Source organism: Acinonyx jubatus, chromosome A2 (genome assembly GCF_027475565.1).
Source record: "Acinonyx jubatus isolate Ajub_Pintada_27869175 chromosome A2, VMU_Ajub_asm_v1.0, whole genome shotgun sequence".
Lineage (NCBI taxonomy): Eukaryota > Metazoa > Chordata > Mammalia > Carnivora > Felidae > Acinonyx > Acinonyx jubatus.
In genome coordinates this window covers 74,026,508-74,049,134 of record NC_069383.1, presented here as the reverse complement: position 1 = coordinate 74,049,134, position 22,627 = coordinate 74,026,508, and the positions used below count along the sequence as shown (strand labels likewise).

General features: G+C 37.6%; 2 protein-coding genes and 1 long non-coding RNA gene across 12 annotated transcripts in view; 1 reads left to right on the top strand and 2 right to left on the bottom strand.

Moving 5' to 3' along the window:
• Window positions 1–3,146, top strand: part of CFAP69 (cilia and flagella associated protein 69) — a 61,480-nt gene extending 58,334 nt beyond the window's left edge. For all 4 annotated transcript variants that reach the window (XM_027071845.2, XM_027071843.2, XM_053218479.1 and 1 more), the window contains 2 exons: window positions 1,793–1,897; window positions 2,210–3,146. In XM_027071845.2, the coding sequence (XP_026927646.2) occupies window positions 1,793–1,897; window positions 2,210–2,380 (276 nt within the window). In that variant the 3' untranslated portion in view covers window positions 2,381–3,146. The remainder of the gene's footprint in view (window positions 1–1,792; window positions 1,898–2,209) is intronic.
• Window positions 1–4,193, bottom strand: part of LOC128314798 (uncharacterized) — a 129,391-nt gene extending 125,198 nt beyond the window's left edge. For all 5 annotated transcript variants that reach the window (XR_008296853.1, XR_008296851.1, XR_008296854.1 and 2 more), the window contains exons 1-2: window positions 3,921–4,193; window positions 3,718–3,775 (exon numbers count right to left, since the gene is read on the bottom strand). This is a non-coding gene — a long non-coding RNA (uncharacterized LOC128314798). The remainder of the gene's footprint in view (window positions 1–3,717; window positions 3,776–3,920) is intronic.
• A 31-nt stretch (window positions 4,194–4,224) lies between these two features.
• The window catches only part of FAM237B (family with sequence similarity 237 member B), a 34,031-nt gene continuing 15,628 nt past the window's right edge, over window positions 4,225–22,627 (bottom strand). The window contains exons 2-6 of one of the 3 annotated variants that reach the window (XR_008296848.1): window positions 19,746–19,908; window positions 12,145–12,290; window positions 11,918–11,994; window positions 9,318–9,410; window positions 4,225–6,634 (exon numbers count right to left, since the gene is read on the bottom strand). Coding sequence is in view for 1 of the 3 variants with exons in the window: in XM_053218477.1 (XP_053074452.1) it covers window positions 10,036–10,425 (390 nt within the window). In the remaining 2 variants the exon portion in view is untranslated. Of the gene's footprint in view, window positions 6,635–6,654; window positions 7,583–9,317; window positions 9,411–10,035; window positions 10,429–11,917; window positions 11,995–12,144; window positions 12,291–19,745; window positions 19,909–22,627 lie in introns of those variants that run through there. The other 2 variants (XR_008296849.1, XM_053218477.1) reach the window with 2 other exon arrangements.

The following is a 22,627-nucleotide window of genomic DNA, read 5'->3' as shown; positions in this document are numbered from 1 at the left end:
CTTTTTTTTTTTTAATGTTTATTCATTTTTTTTAGAGCGAGAGACAGAGCATGAGTGGGGGAGGAGCAGAGAGAGAGGGAGACACAGAATCCGAAGCAGGCTCCAGGCTCTGAGCTGTCAGCACAGAGCCTGACGCAGGGCTCAAACTCACAGACCACGAGATCATGACCTGAGCTGAAGTCAGACGCTTAACTGACTGAGCCCCCCAGGAACCCCTTCTGCTGACCTTTCTATAGAATACCAACACTGTTAGATCCTCACACGCAATGTAGGATAATAAGTGAAACTATGCACTTTCATATTACAGAAGACGCTACTTGGAGTTTTATTTGATCTAGCAATGGGAATCAAGGATAATTTCCTGGATTGCATAAAGGAGATGATAGTTAGCCAGCAATGAGCAGGAGAAATGTGCTCCTACTTTCCACTTTGAGTCTTCTTATTCATTGGTCATTTCTTTAAGAAGTAGAGTGAAGGACAGAAAAAATAATTGTCTGTACTCTCTCCCCTAAGGGTATTTCCCTTCCATGACCATCAAAAGTGACGTTATATTAAAGCTTAAATGAGAATTGAGAAGAAACATCCCTTTGGAAAAATGTGATAAGCTGTTTCAGGAATAAGTTAGAAACTAATCTAAAAAGTTTATAATGTTGAATGTTTACTTGAGATATGTGAGAAGCAGCAAGTATTTCCAAAACCTCCTTTTTCTATTAATACTTTTGGATATGCTTGTATGTAAACTTTTTTCATATATAAACTTTTCCCACTTTTTCCATTAATACTTTGGATATGCTTTTATGTAATGTTACAGTTCTTCCACTAGATATGAAATTGTTGAATGTTAAGTTAGGCCCTGAAAATAGTGAAACCACATTAAGGTAGCAAAACCAAAGTTAAGAACAAAAGCTCACTTGAGGTACCATGTCTCCCCCTTCTCAATAAAAATTCTTCCCAACTTATAAAACATCCTCACAACTATCTGTACTTTTAAGGAATAATTAATGAAAATCATCCCCTCATTTGTTTAAGAATGAAGATCATTTGTTACCTTGAATTTCACCTGTGGCAGTGCTTCAACTATTGAGTTTAACTATAGGTGCAACAGGGGCACCTGGGTGGCTCAGTGATTAAGTGTCCAACTCTTGATTTTGGCTCAGGTCATGATCTCGCAGTACATGGGTTTGAGTCCCACATTAGGCTCTGTGCTGGTAGGGCAGAGCCTGCTTGGGATTCTCTCTTCCTCTCTTTCTGCCCCTCCATGGTTCTTGTGTGTGCGTGCTCGCTCACTCGCTCTCTCTCTCTCTCTCTCTCTCTCTCTCCCTCCTCAAAAATAAATAAATAAACTTAAAAATTTTTTAATATAAGTGCAACAAATTATACAATTTATATTATTCTGTTTGAAGCATTTAAGTGTTCTGATTAGTTTAATTTATGAAAAATATTTTGAAAATATGCATCACCCAAGTTAGTAGCTTATTAAATTATGTGCTAAAAATTGAACATGATTTCCTTAGGACCGCCTTATTCCTTGGTCATATATGACTGGTACCTCTGGAAATTTCAGTAATGTTTTTAGGTGACTGGTGTGTTCTGCGTTGTATAAAAGATATAACTTACTAATAATGATCTTTTGAGCCTAAGTGAGTAAGTGTAGGTTACAGGGCTACTTAATGAACAGTCTAAGTATAAGCCAGGCACAATTAAATGTATTTCATATACTTCATTCTAAGTACAATGGTTAATGCTTTAATAGAAATTAATACTACTTTCTTTCTAATTTAAAAATCTTCAGAAAGCAAAGAGGCTTCAGGAAAAAGCTATAGAATCCTCTAGATACAGTGGGCAACCTCCAAATGCAATATTTCATAGGACAGATATTAAAGGCCTTAACACAACGGTAAGGGTTTTTGCTTCATGACTTTTCTTAGTAGATACTGAATTTAGTCTCCATAGAATGTTATTTCCATGGGGTTTTGTCTCATATTTGTTCTTTGCACTGGTCACATTTCCCATAGTTAAGGCATATTTATCTCTAAAGTACCTCCACTCTCACCCAGTACTGGTTTAGACCAGATCAGCCTTCCAGGATTTCCAAGAAACTGCTGTAATTTGGTATCTTTTCCAAAGTCAGCTAAAGGATGAATGGGTTTCTCTCTTATTGGAAAATTTTGCAAATGAACTCTTAGATATATACCTTTTGCTTTTCCAGGTGCCTTCTGGTCGGGTAGTAACCGTGGAAAGCACTCCTGCCCGATTACTGGGAGGACCTCTGGCTGATACAGACATTGCTCTTAAAAAACTGCCTATTCGAGGAGGAGCCTTACAAAGCGTGAGAGCAGCCAAAACTGTGAATGAGCGAAAGAAGATCACTCCTACATAACACAGTATACAGACTGTCTGAAATAAAGTCTGCTTATTTTAGTTAAATACATGTTTATTTATAATTATAAAGCAAATATTTTGGAATATTTTTGTAGGAAATATTAAGAAAAAATAAAAGTAAGCACCCACAATTTATTTGTACTGAAAATATCAACATTTGGCATCAGAAGAGCTGTCATCAATTTCTTTCGAAAGATTGCTAATTCTCTTAATTGTAAAACATATAGTATCAGTTAAAACTCCTTTGGTTGCATGACTACTCCATCTGGTTTAAGCCAATAAAAACTTTTACAGGCACTCTGTAGCTATCAAATCTAGGAATAAATAAGACTGCAGGCATTGTTGGATCCAGGGACTAAAGCTCTGAGTAGAATCTCCTTCCCTAGCAGCTACTGGATTATATTTTCCCACATTGATATCCAGTACAGAAAAATACATGCCTGTCTCTCCACAATCTCTGCAACTGCCTCCACATGTTGGGACCCTTGATTGGTCACATGCCCACTGAAGCCATCCACCATGACTTTGGCCAGATCTAAGTACTGCCTACTGCCAGAGCCAGAAGCAGGCCAACTCCAAACAAAATATAGAGATGGACTGGAAAATCAGGATATTGTTATCATATGTACATGTAAGTACTGGGAAGAAAAAACATTTGCAACAATTTGTTGGTCACAGTAAAATAAATTATGTCTGTTATAAAAAGCAAATGTTATTCATGAACTAAACAACAAAAATAAAAATACAGATGGTTTTACTCTTAATATATAAATATGCAAAGTTAATTCTAATGCTATTTTCTTCTTTAATGGGGAAGGGAAGGGGAGAGTTGGGAAGTGTTTTCCCTCCTTTGGTGGTGGAGATATCTTTCCAAAAAACAGGAGATAGATACCTTAATGCTGGATGTGGAACAGAGTGTCCATGTATGTATGCAATTATGAGGTTTCCATAGACTGTCTCCATTCCCATCAACTCCAGGGAAGCCACAAAGTTGAATTCATGTCCAGGATAGGGAGAGGCAAGAACCTGTTTTCTTTAATAGGAAAATATGCTGGTATTTGAGTCTAGATTCTAGGCCCATAGGCACACTCAGCAGTATACTGGTAATTGTGTAGCAACTGGTTCTTCAAGAAGAAATAGCCCTTATTTGTAGTGTTTGCCAATTTGCATGGTGTAAATACTCCCACTGTGACCAGTTACAAGCTACCAACATGATGCTACTGAATCCAAAGTTGGGAAGACCTGCATAGAGTCCATGTTATCAAATAAGAGAAGGCTCCATCACCCCACTGGACCCACCTCCTCCAACTTCCTCCTCCCTTCTCCTCTTCTTACCTCATCTCACATTCCACCAGAAACTTTCCATTATCCCCATCTGTGAAGGTAGTAGCATCTGCAAAAAGGGGAGAAAGTGCAACATTTTTCATGTTCTAATTAAAATGAGTTGACAGTATACCATTGGCCAGCAGCTTCTAATCCTGGCCCAGCTGCCTATTCTCCTTGTGGCCCACGAGAATAGATAACATGCATCAGCTTACCATGCAGCTTTGTCTCTCCCAAATCCTTTTCTTTATTACTACCACCACCACCAAGATATTAGAAATCATAATTTGTTCCTCTTCTTGACAGGAAGCCCTAAACACAAAGAGTCCATGAAAGAGTAGTTACTGGGTCAAGAAAAGATGTGGATAAGAACAGGCAATGATGAGATGTCCATACAAAAAAGCAACAGATACACCTCAAGTATGTCAGATACACACATAATCAAAATGAAGTGTTCATGGCTAAGAACAACAAATCTTGCCTCATTTTGTAGACTATATGCTTCTTCCTCAGATGCTAAGCTCCCTAAGCACAAAGTAGAAACTACATTTCATTCATTATTGAAACCAACACTTCAGTAAATAAATCATTAAATCATTGTAATGGTGGCCCCAGCTCCTGACAGCCTTTCCCTTGAGCTCTGCAAATGCAGCAAAGTTCTGAGCTCAAAAGGAAGATTCAGCCAACAAAATACAGGTAATGCTAAACACAGATATATTAAGGTAGTTCACATGTATTTACTCCATAACAGTGATAGACTTTATCCAAAATGAATTTTAAGTATTTAAGACATAAATACTATTACATTAACTGATTACATAAACACTGTAGAAATAGAATTGATATTACTTGGTTGAATGTAATTTTTTGTATCTAGTACAATGCGATATCTCCAAACTGATTAGGACAGACTACAAAGTAGTCTGATATCGCTGGACCTTTCCCCTCTGCTGTGTAGATCTTACCCATCAGGAAGAGGAAAGGTAAAATAGGGCAGGTTGTTACCTAGCAGCCATTTAACAGCTAAATAAATGTAGGTGGATGGAGGATAGTGTTGCTTCATACAGACAATTAACCTTGGTAGACAGATGTGCATTGTGTTTGCATATTACAATTCCAGCCACCTTTGTAGTGAGCAAGTGAACCAGTATGACAATGTCACTAACTATAATAGGTCTCTGTCTCTCCTCACATCCTGTGCTCCTACACCAATCTTGAGCCCTCTAGTCCATCCAGCCTGGCTGAAAGGCAGACAATATATTTTCTTCCATGAGTCAGTTGAGACAAAATTTCAAGCTCTCAAACTGAAACTTTTGCTAATAAACTAAATTCAAAGAGAGTCAAAAGAATAAAAATGGAGTTTAGTGAATACAGATGAAATGGTTTCAACATGCTTCAATAATGAGATTTTTACCACATGAGGGAGCTCATCCCATGGTTAAACTCTATTAGCCAGTTCTTGCTTATATTGGATGAAAACCAGTGAATAATTAGGTGAATAAATCATCTCTTCCTCTGTCTTCTGGAGCACAAGATATGTTTCATATCACAGGAAAAAAACTATTGTGTTCAGCCTAAGTCTTTTCCGGTCAAATATCTATTTTCTGTAATCATTCCTCTTTTTTTTAATGTTTATTTTTGGAGAGATAGACAGAGTGTGAGCAGGCAGAGAGAGAGGGAGACACAGAATCCGAAGTAGGCTCCAGGCTGTAAGCTGCTCTAAGCTGTCAGCATAGAGCTTGACATGGGGCTCAAACCCATAAACCATAAGATCAAGACCTGAGCCAAAGTTGGATGCTTAACCGACTGAGCCACCTAGGTGCCCCTTCTGTAATCATTCTTATTTAATCATTCCAGACTTTATGAATCTGGCTAGCCCCTTCTGAAGTGCCACCATTTATTAATTTTCCTTTACACTGTGACCAGACAAACTAAACAAAGATTTCCAGGTGTTGTAGGTCCCATAGAGGTTATAATGAAAACAGTGTTCCTCATTTTTACATACTTTCTGCCAACAGAACCTAAGCTTACATTAGTTTCATTAGCAGTTATGTTCCATAGTTGCTTACATTGAGTTTACAGTCAAAGATGCTTTCTGAGAAAGAGAAAAGCAGCCCCTAACAGTCAGGAATTGGCCTGGTACTATCAGGTCAAAATTCTATAGATACACCTAGTGCCTAGATCTTGATTTCTGATAATATTCTCCAATAAAAGAAACCAGGGCTCCTTGGAGAAATGGCTGGTTCTGGGGATGGGGCAGAAATACACAAGATGAGTCTGGAACATCCTATAGAGCTCCCAATGACCAAAGCTGGAACAATTTCAGCAACAAAATAAGTGATGTAGTAGTACTGGATTATAACCCAAAGTATAAATAAATGTCTGTTAAGTTCCTACTGATATGATGACGAATGATATGATAAATGATGGAAGAAAAGGAATGAAGGAAGAAGAAGGGGGGGGAGTGAGGGCAGACAAATCTCCCATATAAATTATCTACAGATAATTTATGTAGATATTCCCTCCTTCAGCATGTGGAACATAACTTCCCATTTTCTTACATGTGGGTTATACTTAGTGACTTGCTTCCAAAAAATACAATACAGAAACAGAAGAGAAAGTAACATGATAGCGGAGAAACCTGGGATACACTACCTTAGCCAAGGTTAAACATCATCAGTGATAACTTATGTTGATAGCATATACCCTTGATCTGAAGTATTGAGAACAGTACTTTACTTTTGTGGTCTTCACCCAAAAATCCCATAAATTCAGTCTAACTGTAAGAAAAACAATCAAGCAAACCCAAATTGGATATTCTGTAACATACCTTAGCACTCAAAACTGTCAAGTTCATTGAATGAAAACACCTTCTTAGAGCCTAAGGAGACATGACACCTTAATATATTATGGAATCCTGGATGGGATCCTGGAACAGAAAAAGGATATCAGGGAAAAACTAGTGAAATCCAAATAAAATATGAAGTTTGGTTAATAATGTATCAGTAGTGGACCATTAGTTATGACAAATATACCATACTAATGTAAAAAGTTAACAATAGGAAAAAAATAGGTGAGGAGTATACAAGATCTCTGCATTATCCTTGCAACTTTTCTGCAAACTTAAAACTATTCTAAAATAAAGATTATTTAAAGTTTAAAAAAATGATCTTTTGAATGATCTAGTCAGATGATTTTGAACAGGGCAAAAGAGAAATACATATTGTCCCCCACTCAATCATATTTGACCACCATTTCTCTTTTTTTAAATTACATTTTCATATCATAAAATTGTTTTTGAATTAGTGTATTAGTTCCTACTGTACCTTTGTCCCACTGCAATGGCAGCTCTGTGAGTCAAGGATTATTCAGCAGTATACCTACAAGCTCAATACGTTTTTGTGAATGAATGAACGATGAAAACATAATATATCTTTCTATATAAAAATGACATGATTTGTGCCAAAAATTGCTGGGGAGGGAGGGGATTTTTAACAGAACATGGTATCTAAGTACCAGCAAAAAGACTTAAGATGAACTGCTCTAAAACCAGACTGCCCGTTTTGGCAAATGTCCTTTTTACTATTTTTAATAATCCAATGTAGCCTGTTAATTCAGTTAGGTGATCTAGGAAGCCATTTTCAATTAACCTATTTTGGATGGCTAACAATTAATTTTATTAACACTGAAAAGTTAATAATTGCTGCAATAAAAATTTGTATGACAACTATGATTGATAACAACTAGTTGAACAATTTTTTAGGCTAAAATTATCTGGTTTTGCTTTATGACATTGAATTTTTGAGCTTCAATCATTTACCCACAGGTTGTAAAAGAGAGATATCCTCTAAGGAAAGTCATGACCCTATGCCTCCACCTGCAGGAAATGAATTAGGCAGTTTTTTATGTATCTTTCTGGTCATCTGAGCATAAGACCTACCCTCCAACCTGCTAATTTTATGAGCTTAGGGATCTGTCCTTAATTGGCAAGATAAAATATTTTCAATATAGGAATTTATTAGACTGACAACCTTATATTATCTAGAACCTCATTATACAAAACTCAGTTATATGAAATAATTTTTATAAAATAATACTTGAAAGCCATGCAAACCATTTATTCTTTAATATTGGAGATTCTTAACCTGGGGTTCATGGACCCCTCCCCCCAAAATCATACACAAAATGACACTGTGTACATAAAACTCCTTGTTAAAGTGTCTATAGCTTCATCAGAATTTCAAAGTGATCCATAACTCAAAGAATGTCAGCCCCCACTCCACCATTTAATGTTTATTCTTGGATCAAGTCAAATCATCAGACAGTTGCCCATTTGTTCAGTATTATTTTTGCTACTTTTAAAATTATTTATATTTAATTGAGTTTGGGTGTGGTGACATCAGCTTGCATTGAAGGGAATCTGTCATTGCCAGGATACTTGAAAACACAGTGCTGTATCCCATGGTAGCCATTATGAAAACCTGTCATCTTTATTGGTTTTTAGTCCTAGCAAAGGCTGTGCTTCTCCTAAACATGTTGTTTGGTTTTTCTTATCAACAGAGTGAGGGCACCTGCATGGCTCAGTCAGTTAAGCATCCCACTTTTGATGTCAGCTCAGATCCTGATCTCAGTTCCTGAGTCAAGCTCCATGTAGGACTCTGTGCTAACAGTGTGGAGCCTGCTTGGGATTCTCTCCTCCTCTCTCTCCCTCTCAAAATGAATAAACATTAAAAAAAAAAAAAAAAAACTTTTTAAGTGTGAATCTTGAAAATTCTCATGAGTCCTTCACCTTTAGAAGTAGAAAACTCAGACCAAACTTACAGCTACCTTTTTATCAAAGGTATAGGCTTTTATAACATGCATTTAAAAGTATTCATCCAAAATACAACTACATATTATTAGTTTCCTGTCTTTATTTCCCATCATCTAAATTTCCTCATCTACTTCATGTTATCCTATTGTTTGTTATATATTTTTAAAGCTTCACATCCTCTTTGGAATAAGATGTGAGATGTATGTAGGAAATACATTTAAAAAGAAAAACTGAGCTAGTACCTAAAAACCAAAATTCTACCAACCTTCACTTTACTAAAATGAAGTTTCTTACTACCTTTCTGTTTGTTTTTTTTTTTAATTAAGCCAATAAAAGTGAGAATGTAAAAAATTTTAGTCCTTAATGCATACAAAAACACTTTAATATATAGGATGGCTTGGAGATGAAATGCACATTTCAGAAGCCACTCAGTACATGACATCAAAATCAAATATCACTTTTTAGGACAATACTGGCATTTATTTTGGCACAATTTAAAGTCAATATTACGTATAAGATACCTTCAAAAATTAGTCACAGCATTACTCCCTCAACTATTATATTTAATAATATATTGCATTTGCATTTTAAATGTTTTCTTTAAAGATGCTTTACAGATATGCCTTCCAAATAAAAAAAATATTGACAAATTACCTGAAAAGATGGAAATGCTAATTCAATAGACATAAAGCATTTACACATCACATCAACAAAAATACAACTTTCATAAATATTAAAGAACTAGAAATAACAATTTTGATAAATACTATAAGAAATATTTGACTTCAGAAATAGTGACAGAATTAAACCTTCAGGTTGATGTCACTTTGCTTGAGGTATTTTCCATGTTCTCTATCTTCTATGTAAAACTCATGTTTTATAAAATCCAGTCCTATAATATTAGAGAGGAGAAATTGTTAATACTCACTATAAAATGACTTTTAAGATTTCATCCTTTTAAATAACCCTATTGAAAAACTTAATTTAAAAAGCCTAATTATATGTCCTATCTTTAAAATTTCTTCAATAAATGCAATATGAATATGATGTTAAACAGATTTCTCATGAACTATTTGTGGGAAAAAATAAGGTAATAATTTTAATGATCTACCAAATGTATTATATCTCAAGATCATTTAGATCATATGTCTGTACATCAGAGCTCCTGCGGTTTCTAAATAATATAAAATCAGTAAAAATGAAAATCAAAGTCAATCATTAGGAGAAAATAAGGCAAATTTGCTAGCTTATTGGCAAAAATGATTAAATGTTGAATTTTTAAGAAGGCTGAACTGCTGGGGGCACCTGGGTGGTTCAGTCAGTTAAGCGTCCAACTTCGGCTCAGGTCATGATATGGTAGGTGAGTTAGAGCCCCATGTGGGGCTCTGTGCTGACAGCACGGAGCCTGCTTAGGATTCTCTCTCTCCCTCTGTCTCTTTCTCTCTCTCTCTCTCTCTCTCAAAAACTCAAAAAGATAAAGAAAACTAAACTTCTATTCTCTTAAGTATACATTTAAATTACCTCCTGTTCTGCGGAAAATTATACTTGGGAGGCATCACCTGTCTTCTGCCCATTCCATGAGATCGTGAGAGCAAGCAGTCTATATACATGTCCCAGAAATCCTGAGCTATGCTTAAGAAGACATTATAATGTCTAGGCCGCTGGGATTTTTGCAAAAACAACATGAAATTCCAGAAAGTGTCCACATTGTGCTGTATCTTGAGTTCCTTGAGATCTATCAATGTCAAAGAGCAAGAATTCCAGCATTGGAAATCAATATCTTCTGTGATGCCTGGGCTGATACTGGCAAGCACCCCCTTTTGAAATTCAAAGTCAGCATTAATCACATTGATCAGCATCATGCAGCCCAGTGGTAGGTAGAACCGTCCTCTTGTGGCAAAACCCATATTCTATAGAGAAAAAAAAAATGAGGGAATATATTTTTAAGTTAAAAAGAAAATTATTCAATTATTCAATGATCTATTTAAACCTAAAATTTTACAAAGACATATGTATGTGTTTTTGATCAAGCCAAATTTGTCTACTATGTATTTGTTGATTTTCCTCTAAGTTGCTGACTCTCAAACCTTGTTTTGAAAAGATACAGTTACAATCTATTTACCAATGTTCTGATAAAGTCTTCAGCAGCCACTGAAATGCAATACTTGTTTTTGAAGATGTGATGGATTCATTTCATCACAGACTTTTAGAGCTGAAAGAAATCTTTGTTTTAAATTTTTTTTAATGTTTATTTATTTTAGAAAGAGAGACACAGCACAAGCAGGGGAGAGGAAGAGAGAGAGGGAGACACAGAATCTTAAGTAGGCTCCAAGCTCAGAGCTGTCAGCACAGAGCCCGATGTGGGGCTTGAACTCACGAGCCGTGAGATCATGACCTGAGTTGAAGTTGGATGCTTAACTGAGTAAGCCACCCAGACACCCCTGAAAGAAATCTTTAAAAACATATGCTCCAACCTTTACAAATTAGAAAAATTCTCAACTGATATGGCTATGCACATTCTCAGGTCTCCTGTGTCCGTATCTAAGACTCCTACCACAACACATTCCAACTAAGTGAATCAGAACAGGCTATTCCATGTGTAACCATGAGAAAACGGTGTTTTTTCCCCTAAATTTTAGATGTAACCTATCTATTAACCCAAGTGGTGTTGGATGTTCGAGCACCATTTAATGTTTCAAAGTTACTGACACTTCTTCCATTTCTATTCATTGAAAAATTTTTGTTATGCACTGATGTCTAGTGGGTCCCTGGCTACTCTCAGGTTGGTCAGGATCTGTTTGCAGAAGATTAAACAGACATACCTTTAGGAGCAGGAAGACAATAAAGGTGATATGAGCTAATATGACATAGTGTAGGGCCAATGACATTCAGCAAAATCTTGCCATTTTCTAATGGTCTTTGCTCAAGTTTCCCTGCCAAATCATCACTCAGTAAACTGGCTACATGAGTGGACGTCAAGGACTAAATTGGCTTTGAATCGCTACAGAGCTGGCATTGGAAAAGTCCCTGACACAACCTTGACAGCCATGGCCGAGGAGTGGAGAGGGGGGACAAATCCAGAAGACTCACCACCTCCTTACCCATATACCACCGTCTGACATCTCCTCCAAAATAATTTAGGGTAAAGAGACAAAAGAAAAAAACAAAACAAAAAACTTTGCTTATTCAGGTCTTTTCACATCGTCAAAATCTGTGCAGATTCCCAAACTGAGCTGGCAGTGTCAAATGTATGATAGAAGTTCTAAAAGGAAAGGACTGGCTGGGGCCTGAGAATTTTCTTCCACGAGAATTTCAGGTTACACTCCCGACCAGTGCCCTCCTCCAAGTAGGGTCATCTGGACTCGTTCGGAAGAGGGAGCCCGAGCGGAAATGGAGTACCTCTTGTCTGCGCCGAGGCGCGCGTCCAGCGCGGTGTTCGGTGAGCGCTGAGCTCACTCGAAGGTTGCAGGCGGCTCCTGCCAGGTAGGGACAAGAGGACTCAGAAGGCTCCAGACGACCCTCGGCCCTCCCGGCTCCCACCCCTTGCCCAACCAGGTCCCACCCCAGTGGCAGGCGAAAGGCGGGAAGCTGCCCTCCACGCGATCCTCTACGCGCGCCGCGAGCACCTCAAACTCGCCCAGCTGAAGGGTGTCCGCAGTTCGATGCTCCGGGGCTGGAAGGCTCTGGCTCGCCGATGGCGGCGCTGCGGGCTCTGTTGCGGCCTCGCGAGTGGCGCCCTAGTCAGCGCGCAGCCCGAAACCACGCTCCTTTTCTAGGGAAAGAGTGAGGGGGCAGAGAGTGGGTGGTCACGCTGCCGAGACCCAGCTCTCATCTTGCCCACCTTCCCACACTGGGCACCCACTGGAGCCGCCACTCCCTGCCCTCTGTTGCTGCTCCTGTCATGCCCTCCTCCCAATTTTGAAATTACAATTGCTCAGGTCTTCCTCGCCCTCCCCCCTCCCTTCTACCTTTCTGCCTTTGAGAAAATCCATCACAGCAGTCAGTCCACTATGTATTCCAGCTGTCTCCTCCCTGCACCCACTCAGCCTTCACACCCTATTCTCCTGTCCAGAGAAAAACTTTCATAAGGCTATGGACCCTATTGAAATGAACCTCCTTGATGAGTTCTAACCTCTAGGGAAGCACCATTTAAATTATTAATAGTAACACATACACATTGCAACGTTATCTTCCCCTCTACCTAAATACACAGTGTTTAACTTTGAGAAGATAGTTTTCTTTAGTCTTAGGTAGAATGAAGACTTTGGGCAAGTCCCTTAAATATCTGTATATTGTGCATCAATCTCAGCCTTGACACATCGTTTGTACTATATGTTTAAGTCTGACTTCTATCCCCAAATCCCAAAAGCAATCATCACATGGAGCTGTAAGGGAAACCAACCCAAAGCTAGTTGTCTTAACCCAACTTACCCTTAAGCAGGTCACCCTTTCCTCACTGGTTCTTGAGCTGGGATGGTTAAGATTATAGGCCAAACTCAACAGCCAATTTCCCAGCAGTTGTCTTCCCTAAAGCTCACTTCTCCCAACTCTACCATTATACAAAAAGCTGCACTCTGCCCTCCTCATTATATGAGTGCAGCCATCATTATTAGTCTTGCCCTGGCAATACCCTTCCATGTCCCTTCCATCTCTAGGACTAGCTCCTGTACAAAACAGAACTGCAAAGTGAGTCATTTACTCTGATTAGGTAGAACACACACAAATCCATCTCATACCAGATTTTCTTCAGCTCTAGGTTTCCAGGCATTTCAGTCCACTATTAACCATGGCCTCTTAAAGTTAGCAGAGACATTAAAAGTTACCTAATCCAACATTCAGCATTCTATCTGAAGTTTAAACCCTGCACTCTCCCAAAGAATTCTTCAACCACCAAAGCTGTTGTCCAATTTGACTGGGCCTTGGGCATTCCACTCCTATATACTAAGGATATAAACCATCAATTCACAGAAGAGTAATACCCCAAATCCAGTATATATGAGAAAAGATGCTCACATTCAAGGAGATAATGCATTGTTTTCTCTCATTAAAGTTTAACAAACATTGAAGCATTTGATATTATACAATGTTAGCAAATTTTTGAGCAAATGAATATTTTCATATACGTTTGAGAAGAGTGTCAGCTAGTAAGTATAAGCACCATACATAGAAGAAAACTGGCATAATTTCTTTAACCTGAAAATGATCCAGAAATTCTGCTCTTGGTTCTACCCTCAAGTCAATGAAAAAACATATCTACAATGTGACTGATTTCTCTCCAGGGTCCACTGCTACATTATAAATAGAAACTGCCTAAATGATGACAAATGTACTTTTTAAATTATTGTTGAGTAATCAAGAAAGTGAAATCTCCAAGGAAAGAAGAAGGGAATAGAAGAGAAAGAAGAATCAAAGGGTAAGGAAAAGAAAGCAAAGGAGAAAAAAAAGGAGGAGGATTAGAAAAGTGAGACATAGTAAATTTGGAATTTGTCAATAAATATGTATGGTGAAAGGTAAGATATTGAATTACACTTTGTAAAGTTGTTAAATATGTATGTAAAATTTCTTTGGTAGTTTATAAATGACAGAAATAAAGAACAAAGATTTTGAACAGGTGGAAAGTAAAAACTGAATACGAAAAAACAGATTGATTTGTGAGCAGTATAGGCAGTCTTCCTCTGTGCTTTGCTGTAGGCTACATTTTTGTCCTTCGAGTCATCTAGGGTTGACTGACTTTTCTCCCAACTCTAACATGACCCACCGTTACAGCGAGCAGGCCACTGCAGGCCCTTCCTCCTGGAGAATCCAGAGAAGTTGCAGAAGCAGAAGACAGCTCTGCTACTCTACAAAGGAGTAGTATCATCTCAGCCATGAAACCTATTGTTGAACCTCTACCTCTTAGGTGTGGTGCTGACTCTGCTCTCCATCTTTATTAGACTGAGGGAGTCCCTGGGGGCTTACTGGAGAACCTATTTCCTGGGAGCTCCTGGACCACCAGAGGTCAAGTAGCTAGCACACAGCCCCAAGCGCCTTCCGGAGGTGTGGGTGTGGATAAGACCTCCCTCCACCAGCTATAACCTTGGAACACTGACCTAAGCATATCCATCCAGGTGTCAAATGGCTGGAAAGGCAAGATGAGAGTATCAGTGTTACCAGAATTATTAATCGGTCCTTGAAGGGCCTCTCTCTCTGGATGCTCCTTGTCCGGGATAAAGAGCCTGTTTAATACATAGGTGTGAGTGTGTTGCCTATAACTGTGGGATGGAGTGATGTCACTCTTCTCCCTGGGTTCTGCTGTAAGATTTGCTGCCCTTGGCAACATGGCTCTGACATCTCTTAGACGGCGGTTTGTGCTTCACATTCAGCTTTTGGGAGATGGTGTCATTTTCATCATTGTTTCCTCAACATCTGCCAAGAGTTCCTTTGGACTTGGGTAACCTATGGTCATCTTATTTGGTGTTCAGCCTCTCTTCCATGAGAGCTTGTCTATGTGCAGATAACAGTTGAAGCAGTGGGTGGGTTGGCTATAGGGAGGGGGATGAGGGAGTAGTCAGTGTCCAAGTCTCATTGTTTCACATGTTAAAGTCCCTTCTTCAACATAGTGTGTATGTTCATACATTGGTCTGAAGGGGACAGTGGGATGGTTAAGCCAGCTCAGGACATAGCATTATGGCCACCATGTGGCTTAAATGAATTTTGCTAATGAAATAAAGTTGAATATATATTTTTTAAAAAGAAAGAAAAACAGGTTAACAAATAGGAACTCAAGAAAGCAAGAATAGAGGTGAAAAAAAGCATAGAAAAAATGACAAGTAGAAAGCACATTTAAAATGGAAGAACTAAATCAATAATCACAATAAACATATATGGTCTGAATTTGTCGATTAGAAGAGGAAAGATGTGGGGTGCCTGGGTGGTTCAGTCGGTTGAGCGTCTGACTTCGACTCAGGTCATGATCTCGCAGTTTGTGAGTTCAAGCCCCGCGTCGGGCTCTGTGCTGACAGCTCAGAGCCTGGAGCCTGATTCTGTCTCTTCAGATTCTGACTCTCCCTCTCTCTCTGCACCTCCCTCGCTCATGCTCTCTCTCTCTCTCTATCAAAAATAAATAAAAAAACATTAAAAAAAAAAAGAGGGACTCACAGGTAATTAAATAGGGTGCTATTGCCTCAGAAATAGATAAATCGATAATGGAGTAGGTTAAACAGCCTGGAGACAGACCTACACATTTATGGAGACTGTGTATGTGATAAAATCAATATAGTAGATCTGTAGGAAAACAGTGGTTTCTTCAATAAATAAGGCTATGACAACTGGTTATCCATTTGGAGAAAATAAAAGTGGATTTCTACCTCATACTATCACAAAAATCAATCACAGGTAAATTAAGAATTTAAATGTGAAAACAAAGCATTACAACTTTAAGAAGAAATTCAGCAGACTATCTTTCTGATCTTGAGTTTGGTAAGAATTTCTTACACAAAATACAAGTAGTGCCGACCATAAAAATTACTATATTTAACTACATTTAAATTAGTGTTCTGTTAATCACAAGACATCATAAGTAAAAATAAAAAATAACTGTAATCTGGGAGACAATAATTACAGTACACAAAACCACAAACATTGCAGTTAGGATCCAAGAGTTTTCCATGGAATCAACAAGAAAAGCACAGATACCATAATAGAAAACTCAGCAAAAGGCTTAAAGAGCCGTTTTATAAATAAAGCATAATGAATGAATACATAAACATATTCATAACCTTACTGCAAGCAGAAAGTGTAAATTAAGACCACAATCAGATATGAACTAATACCTTTCAGGCTGCAAAAATAAAGAAGTCTAGCAATATCCAAGTATTGGTGAGCATGTAAAGTATATTAGTCAGGGTCCTCCAGAGAAACAAAGAAAAAATATATATATGACTTTATATATTTAAAGAGATTTATTACAAGGAATTAGCTCATGTGATTATGGAGGCTCAGACATCTCATGATCTGCCTTCTATAAGCTGATGATCCAGGAAATCTGATGGTGTAGTTTCAGTCCAAGTCCAAAGACCTGAGAACCAGGAGAGTCAACAGGACTAAGTCCCAATCCAAGGGAAAGAAAGAAAACCAATATCCCACCTCAATAAGTCAGGCAATTCTCTCTCCCTCTGCCTTTTTGTTCTATTTAGACCCCCAAGAGATTGGATGATGCCCACCCACATGGAAGAAGGCAACCAACCTTCTTTGCTCAGTTTACCAATTCAAAAGCTCATCTCATCCAAGAACACTCTAATAGATTCACACAGAAATTCCATGTAACCAAATATCTGGGTACCCAATGTCCCAGTCAAATTTACTCATATAATTAACCATCACATGAAGCAATAGGCACTGTCACACAGCTAAGAAAGCATGAATTGATTTGATTAGTCTAGAACACAAGTTGGCACTATCTTGTAATTTGAACAAGCACATAACCTGCAAGATGTCTTTTCACTCCAGGAGTGTGTGTGTGTGTGTGTGTGTATTTAATTTTTTTAATATTTATTTATTTTTGAGAGACAGAGAAAGGCAAAGCACATGCAGGGAAGGTCAGAGAGAGACAGAGACACAGAATCCAAAGCAGGCTCTAGGCTCTGAGCTGTCAGCACAGAGCCCAATGTGGGGCTTAAACCCACAAACTGTAAGATTATGACCTGGGCTGAAGTTGGATGCTCAACTGACTGAGCCACCAGGCACCCCTCCAGGAATATATCTTGAAGAAAGTCTTGCATGTGGGTACCAAGAGACATACACTAGAATGGAATATTCTTAGCAACACTGTTCATAAAAGCAAAAAAACTTAGAAACAGTCAAAATGACCATTAACAGGAGAAAAGATAAATTAACTGTGATATGTTCTCACACTAGGATGTTACTGTGTAGTGATAATGAATAGACTCCAGCTATACTCATTATAGATGAAAAAACAATTTTCAGAAAATACCATTTTTATAAATTTCAAAGACAAACAAAATGAAACCATATTTTCTTTACAAACACATGTATATTATAAAATAATTTTAATAGTAAGAACATGATTAACATGAAATTCAGGAGAATGGTTAAGTTTGAGTATACAAGGGAACGAGATCTAGAAAGAGTGGGGGCACCTGGATGGCTCAGTCAGTTAAGCGTCCAACTTTGGCTCAGGTCATGACCTCACAGTTTGGGAGTTTGAGCTCTGCCTCAGGCTCTCTACTGTCATCACAGAGCCTGATTCTGATCCTCTCTCTCTCTCTCTCTCTCTCTCTCTCTCTCTCTCTCTGCCCCTCCCATGTGCACTTGCTTGCTCTCTCTCAAAAATAAATAGACATTAAAAAAAAAAAGATCTAGAAGAATGTATAAAGAGCTTCAATGAATGGTGGATTGATGAGTCATTATGACTATGGTTTCCAACATATGTATGTTTTGTATATTCCTTTCTATTATTGAATAGTGTATAATAAAAGTGTTAGGATAATGAGAGCCTAATATATTTCAAATACAGAAAGACAAAACTTGCTGACTGGTCACAATGATTTGAAATGGAAAGAAAAGAAAACTAATGTTTTTAGCATACCTGCTTATGGGGGTGACAATAACAAATATGAAAGATGGAAAGGGAGGTGATTAGTGGGGAGGATAAGTTTGATTTCGTATTTGTTGCATTAGAATTGATTTTGGATTTTCTGGAATATGTAAAATTTAGCTAGAAATATAATTAAGTTGAAAGGTCTCTATTTTGATAGAAAATTGCTGCTTTGAGAATATACATTGATAAGATACAGTTGAGAAGATGGAGGACTATGCCCAAATTTAGGGAGTCTATGAACTGCAAATGGAATCAATGAAGGAAGGAGAGAAAGAGCACTCAGTCTATATAAGCTCTAGGATAGTATAATATCACAGAACCGAAGGGAGGATGCTATGGTCTGAATGTTTGTGTCCCCCCAAAATTCATATGTTGAGGTCCTAACCCATAAAGGTGATGGCACTAGGCCTTGGAGAGACTTAAGTCATGAGGATGGAACCCTCATGAATGAGATTAGTGTTTTATAAAACGGGGTCCAGAGAGATCCTTAGTGCCTTCTAACATGTGAGGACACAGTAATTACCCAGTCTGTGGTATTTTGTTATAGCAGCCCAAACGGACTAAAACAGAAGATATAATTCAAGAAGCAGGGGTGCCTGGTAGAGTATGTATATAACTATTGATCTCAGGGGCATGAGTTCAAGTCTAACATTGGTCATGGAGCCTACTTAATAATAGGAAAAAAAAAGGAGAAGGCAGAAAGAGGAAGAGCAGGAGGAGGAGGAAGAGGAGGAGGATGAAGAGGAAGAGGAAGAAGAAGGGAGAAAGGAGAAGAAGAAGGAAGAGGAGAGGGAGGAGGAGGAAGAGGAGGAGGAGGAGGAGAACCAGAAGACAGCAGTTAGTCAAACTCTTTAGAGAAGGTTAGGAGAACTGGTCTTGAAATGAGATATTTCATTTGGGAAAAAGAAGGCGCAGTAGTGAAATTCAAAAACACACAATACATTTTAAAATAGCTATGAAAAATTCATGCAGAAGTTTAGATTTAACAGTCAGTATCTGTAAAGCCAAGTTAACGAATCCAACTAATTTATCATTATATCCAAAGCAAAACCTTTAACTAAGCAGATATGTTTTCAAAGACATGCATTATTTTTATTAAAATCACCGTCACCGGCAGCAGTATATTCATCACCATCCTATCATGATCATCTGTTCGCAGCACAACCCTGGCCATCCAGAGACTCCATCTCTGAGTTGTATGTTAGAGCATCTCTCATTTTCTGTCACGTTAGGCCCTAACCTACTTCAAAGTCCCTTCTACTTAATTCAGTCTTACTTCTGCAACTAGGTGTTCATTTTCATTACATTCCTTGGCATCTATTCCTATTTGTATTTGGCATCTATACTACCTATGTTGTCTTTTTTCTATGAAAACGTGTCCTCTTTCCTACTAGTTTATAAAAAATACTATGTTTATTTCATATTTTTCTAGTTACTGGCATATAATACAATAGGCACTCAATAAATATTTTTAGCTCATTTCTACTTCATATCCATAATATTCCCTCCATGTAGGAAGATCTGTCAAACCCAAGTCTTGCAGAACTCTAGTGTTGCCTGTGAAGACTGCCTGGTTTACTCAGGCCAGTAGTAGCCTAGTCATTCCCCCCAACCCACCATTCTTCCTACCTTCCAATCACTTAGTTGCAGTTCTGTCACACTTGTGTTTATTCCAGTTCTCCTTTATACAGCATGCTTCTCCAGGAAATACTGCCATCATCACACCCCACAGAATTTAGAAGAGCACTCCACACACACAGCAGGGACATGTTGACTGACTAATGCTGAATACCTACAAAAAGAATAATTTTCCAATTCATTGATCTTCTGACTCATTATAATGAAAGACATTAATTTAAAACATCTACAGTTGCAATTGCCTCTAGTAAACCTTAATAATGATGTATTTATCAAAATGTGATTCAATGACCTTAGGGAGAAAGAGCAGGAAATGAAGTTGAAACCAATAAGTACCTTGCAGAGAAAACAAGCACTCCTTGACTGTGACTAATTGAAGGGAAATTAGAAGGCATAATTTTTTCAGGAACACAGAGACAAAGATGAACAGAATACTGTCTCTGGAAATAAGAGAAAAAGTTCAGGAGAAAAGTTGAAAAAAATCACTAATCCTTACTCTTGCCAAAAAATTAGTAGAAAATACTGTTGACATTGTTTAAGAAGAAAAAGAAATAAAAGTGTATTTTAGGTTTACTTTATCTTTATCTTTAGTTTAGCTGCAATATAGAAAGTATACAAATATTATGTATTCCAGGATCCTAATTTTACCTCTTTGCATTATTTTGTAGTGGTTAAGGATCACAATATGTATCCTTCACTTTTCACAGGATATTTAGGATTAATATTGAATTGATTCATGTAACATGTAGAAATCTTACAAAGTAGTTTACTCACCCTTGCATCCTTTTTGCTAAAGTTGTCAAATGTACTACATCTATGTACATTATAAACCTCATGATACAATGTTATAATTTCCAGTGCTCTTCATTCCCCCTCTCTGCCAAGACCTAAATTTACATGTTTTTATTTCTCTTTAGCCTGAAGAGCCTCCGTAGTATTTCTTGTAGAAAGAACTGTAGTTATAAATATAGGGCTTCCCTGAGTTCCATGAGTCATTCTAGTGAATTGTAGAACTTTAAGGGTAGTGGGAACCCTTAAATATATAGCTAGTGGGTCAAAAGCACAGGTGGTCTAGGAAGCCTGGAATTTCAGATAATTTCTGAAGTGAGGGGAGGATTGTGCCCTTAACTTGTGAAATTTGACCTAAATCTGGGTACTGAGCATTAGAGTTGTAGTTGTAGTACACACAACTAGGCATATTATCATTAAATTTTAGAAAAGTAACACATTCTAAAAGATGGCAGAGAACAATGGTACATTACATACAAGGGAATTAAGAACTGAATGATTGACAGCTTCTCATCATAAAAGTAATGCAGACTAGAAAACAGGTGGAACATCATCTTTAAAGTGGTGGAGGGGAGAGGGGAACAAAACCATATCAACTCAGAATTTCTACATCTTGTGAAAATGATCTTACAAGAATAAGGGTGAAATAAAATATATTTTCAGATAAAGAAAACTAAAAGTATATGTTGACAGTGGGCTCCCTTGTATGCAATGTACTATGGTTCTCTGACATCTTTCAGAATTACATGGTTACATGTAAATTACATAGTTAATCTCTCTGGTGTGGCCAGCCCCATCCTGAGTCATCTCATTAGCATAAACTCAAGTAAGGTCCCAGGGGACCATAATAAATAATAAAGACATTCCTGTCATTCAAAGAAATTCCAAAGACTTAGAGGTTACCTCCTAGGAACCAGGGACAAAGGCCAGCCAATTCTTTATGATAGGTGCAGTTTTCTTTGTATTTATACTATTGGGTTTGTTGTACTTCTTGAATGTGTAAATTTATATCTTTCACCAAATTTGGAAAATATTCAGCCATGTTTTCCTTAGTTATTGTTTCTGCCCATTTTTCCTCTCTCTCATCTTCTTCTGAGACCCCCAGTTACATGCATCTTAGACTTTTTGATATGTGTTTACTGTTTATTTTTATTTCAACATTTTTTGTGTTCTTCAGGTTAATTTCTATTGACTTATCTTCAATATTGCTGGCTCTGTTTTGTCATCTACATTCTGTTGTTAAATTCATCTGGTGACTTCTTCAAAAAATTTTGTTGTTTGAGACAGAGAGAGAGAGATTGAGTGCAAGCAGGGGAGAGGGACAAAAGGAGACAAAGAATCATAAGCAGGCTCGGCACAGAGCCCAACACAACAATTAAGGGAATTTTCTTTTTTTTTTTTTAATTTTTTTTTGATGTTTACTTATTTTTGAAAGAGAGACAGTGAGAGGGGAGGGGCAGAGAGAGAAGGAGTCACAGAATCCGAAGCAGGCTCCAGGCTCCAAGCTATCAGCACAGAGCCAGATGCGGGGCTCGAGCTCACGGACTGCGAGATCATGACCTGAGCTGAAGTCGGACACCTAACCGACTCAGCCACCCAGGCGCCCCAGGGAACTTTCTTAAGTGTAATAAATATCACTAGTTTGAATTCATTGGACTGACACCCAGTGTTAGTCAAAATTCTATATTATAAAATATTGCCAAAGAAATGTTATAACTTTTCATTACTTTTTAAGGACTTTGCTAGCAAAGTGCTAAAAACAGAGCTTCAGAAAAGATATATTTTATTAAGTGTCTTAAAACTGAAATTAGCATACACACATACAAAAAGATCATCTAATATTAATGTCTATTCCAAAAGCTAAAATAACATATACAAAAATAAGTAATTGTTACTTCTCTGGATGATAGAATTTAAGGGTTTTTTTTTCTTTTATTTATAATATTTTGAGTTGTATTACTTTGTAATAAAAAACGAGTGATTTTAAAATGGAATACATTCTAAGGACATTTTATTCATATTAAAGCATTTTAAAATTCTATTCATGATTTTCTCATAAACAGCAATTAATGCTCCATCCAAAT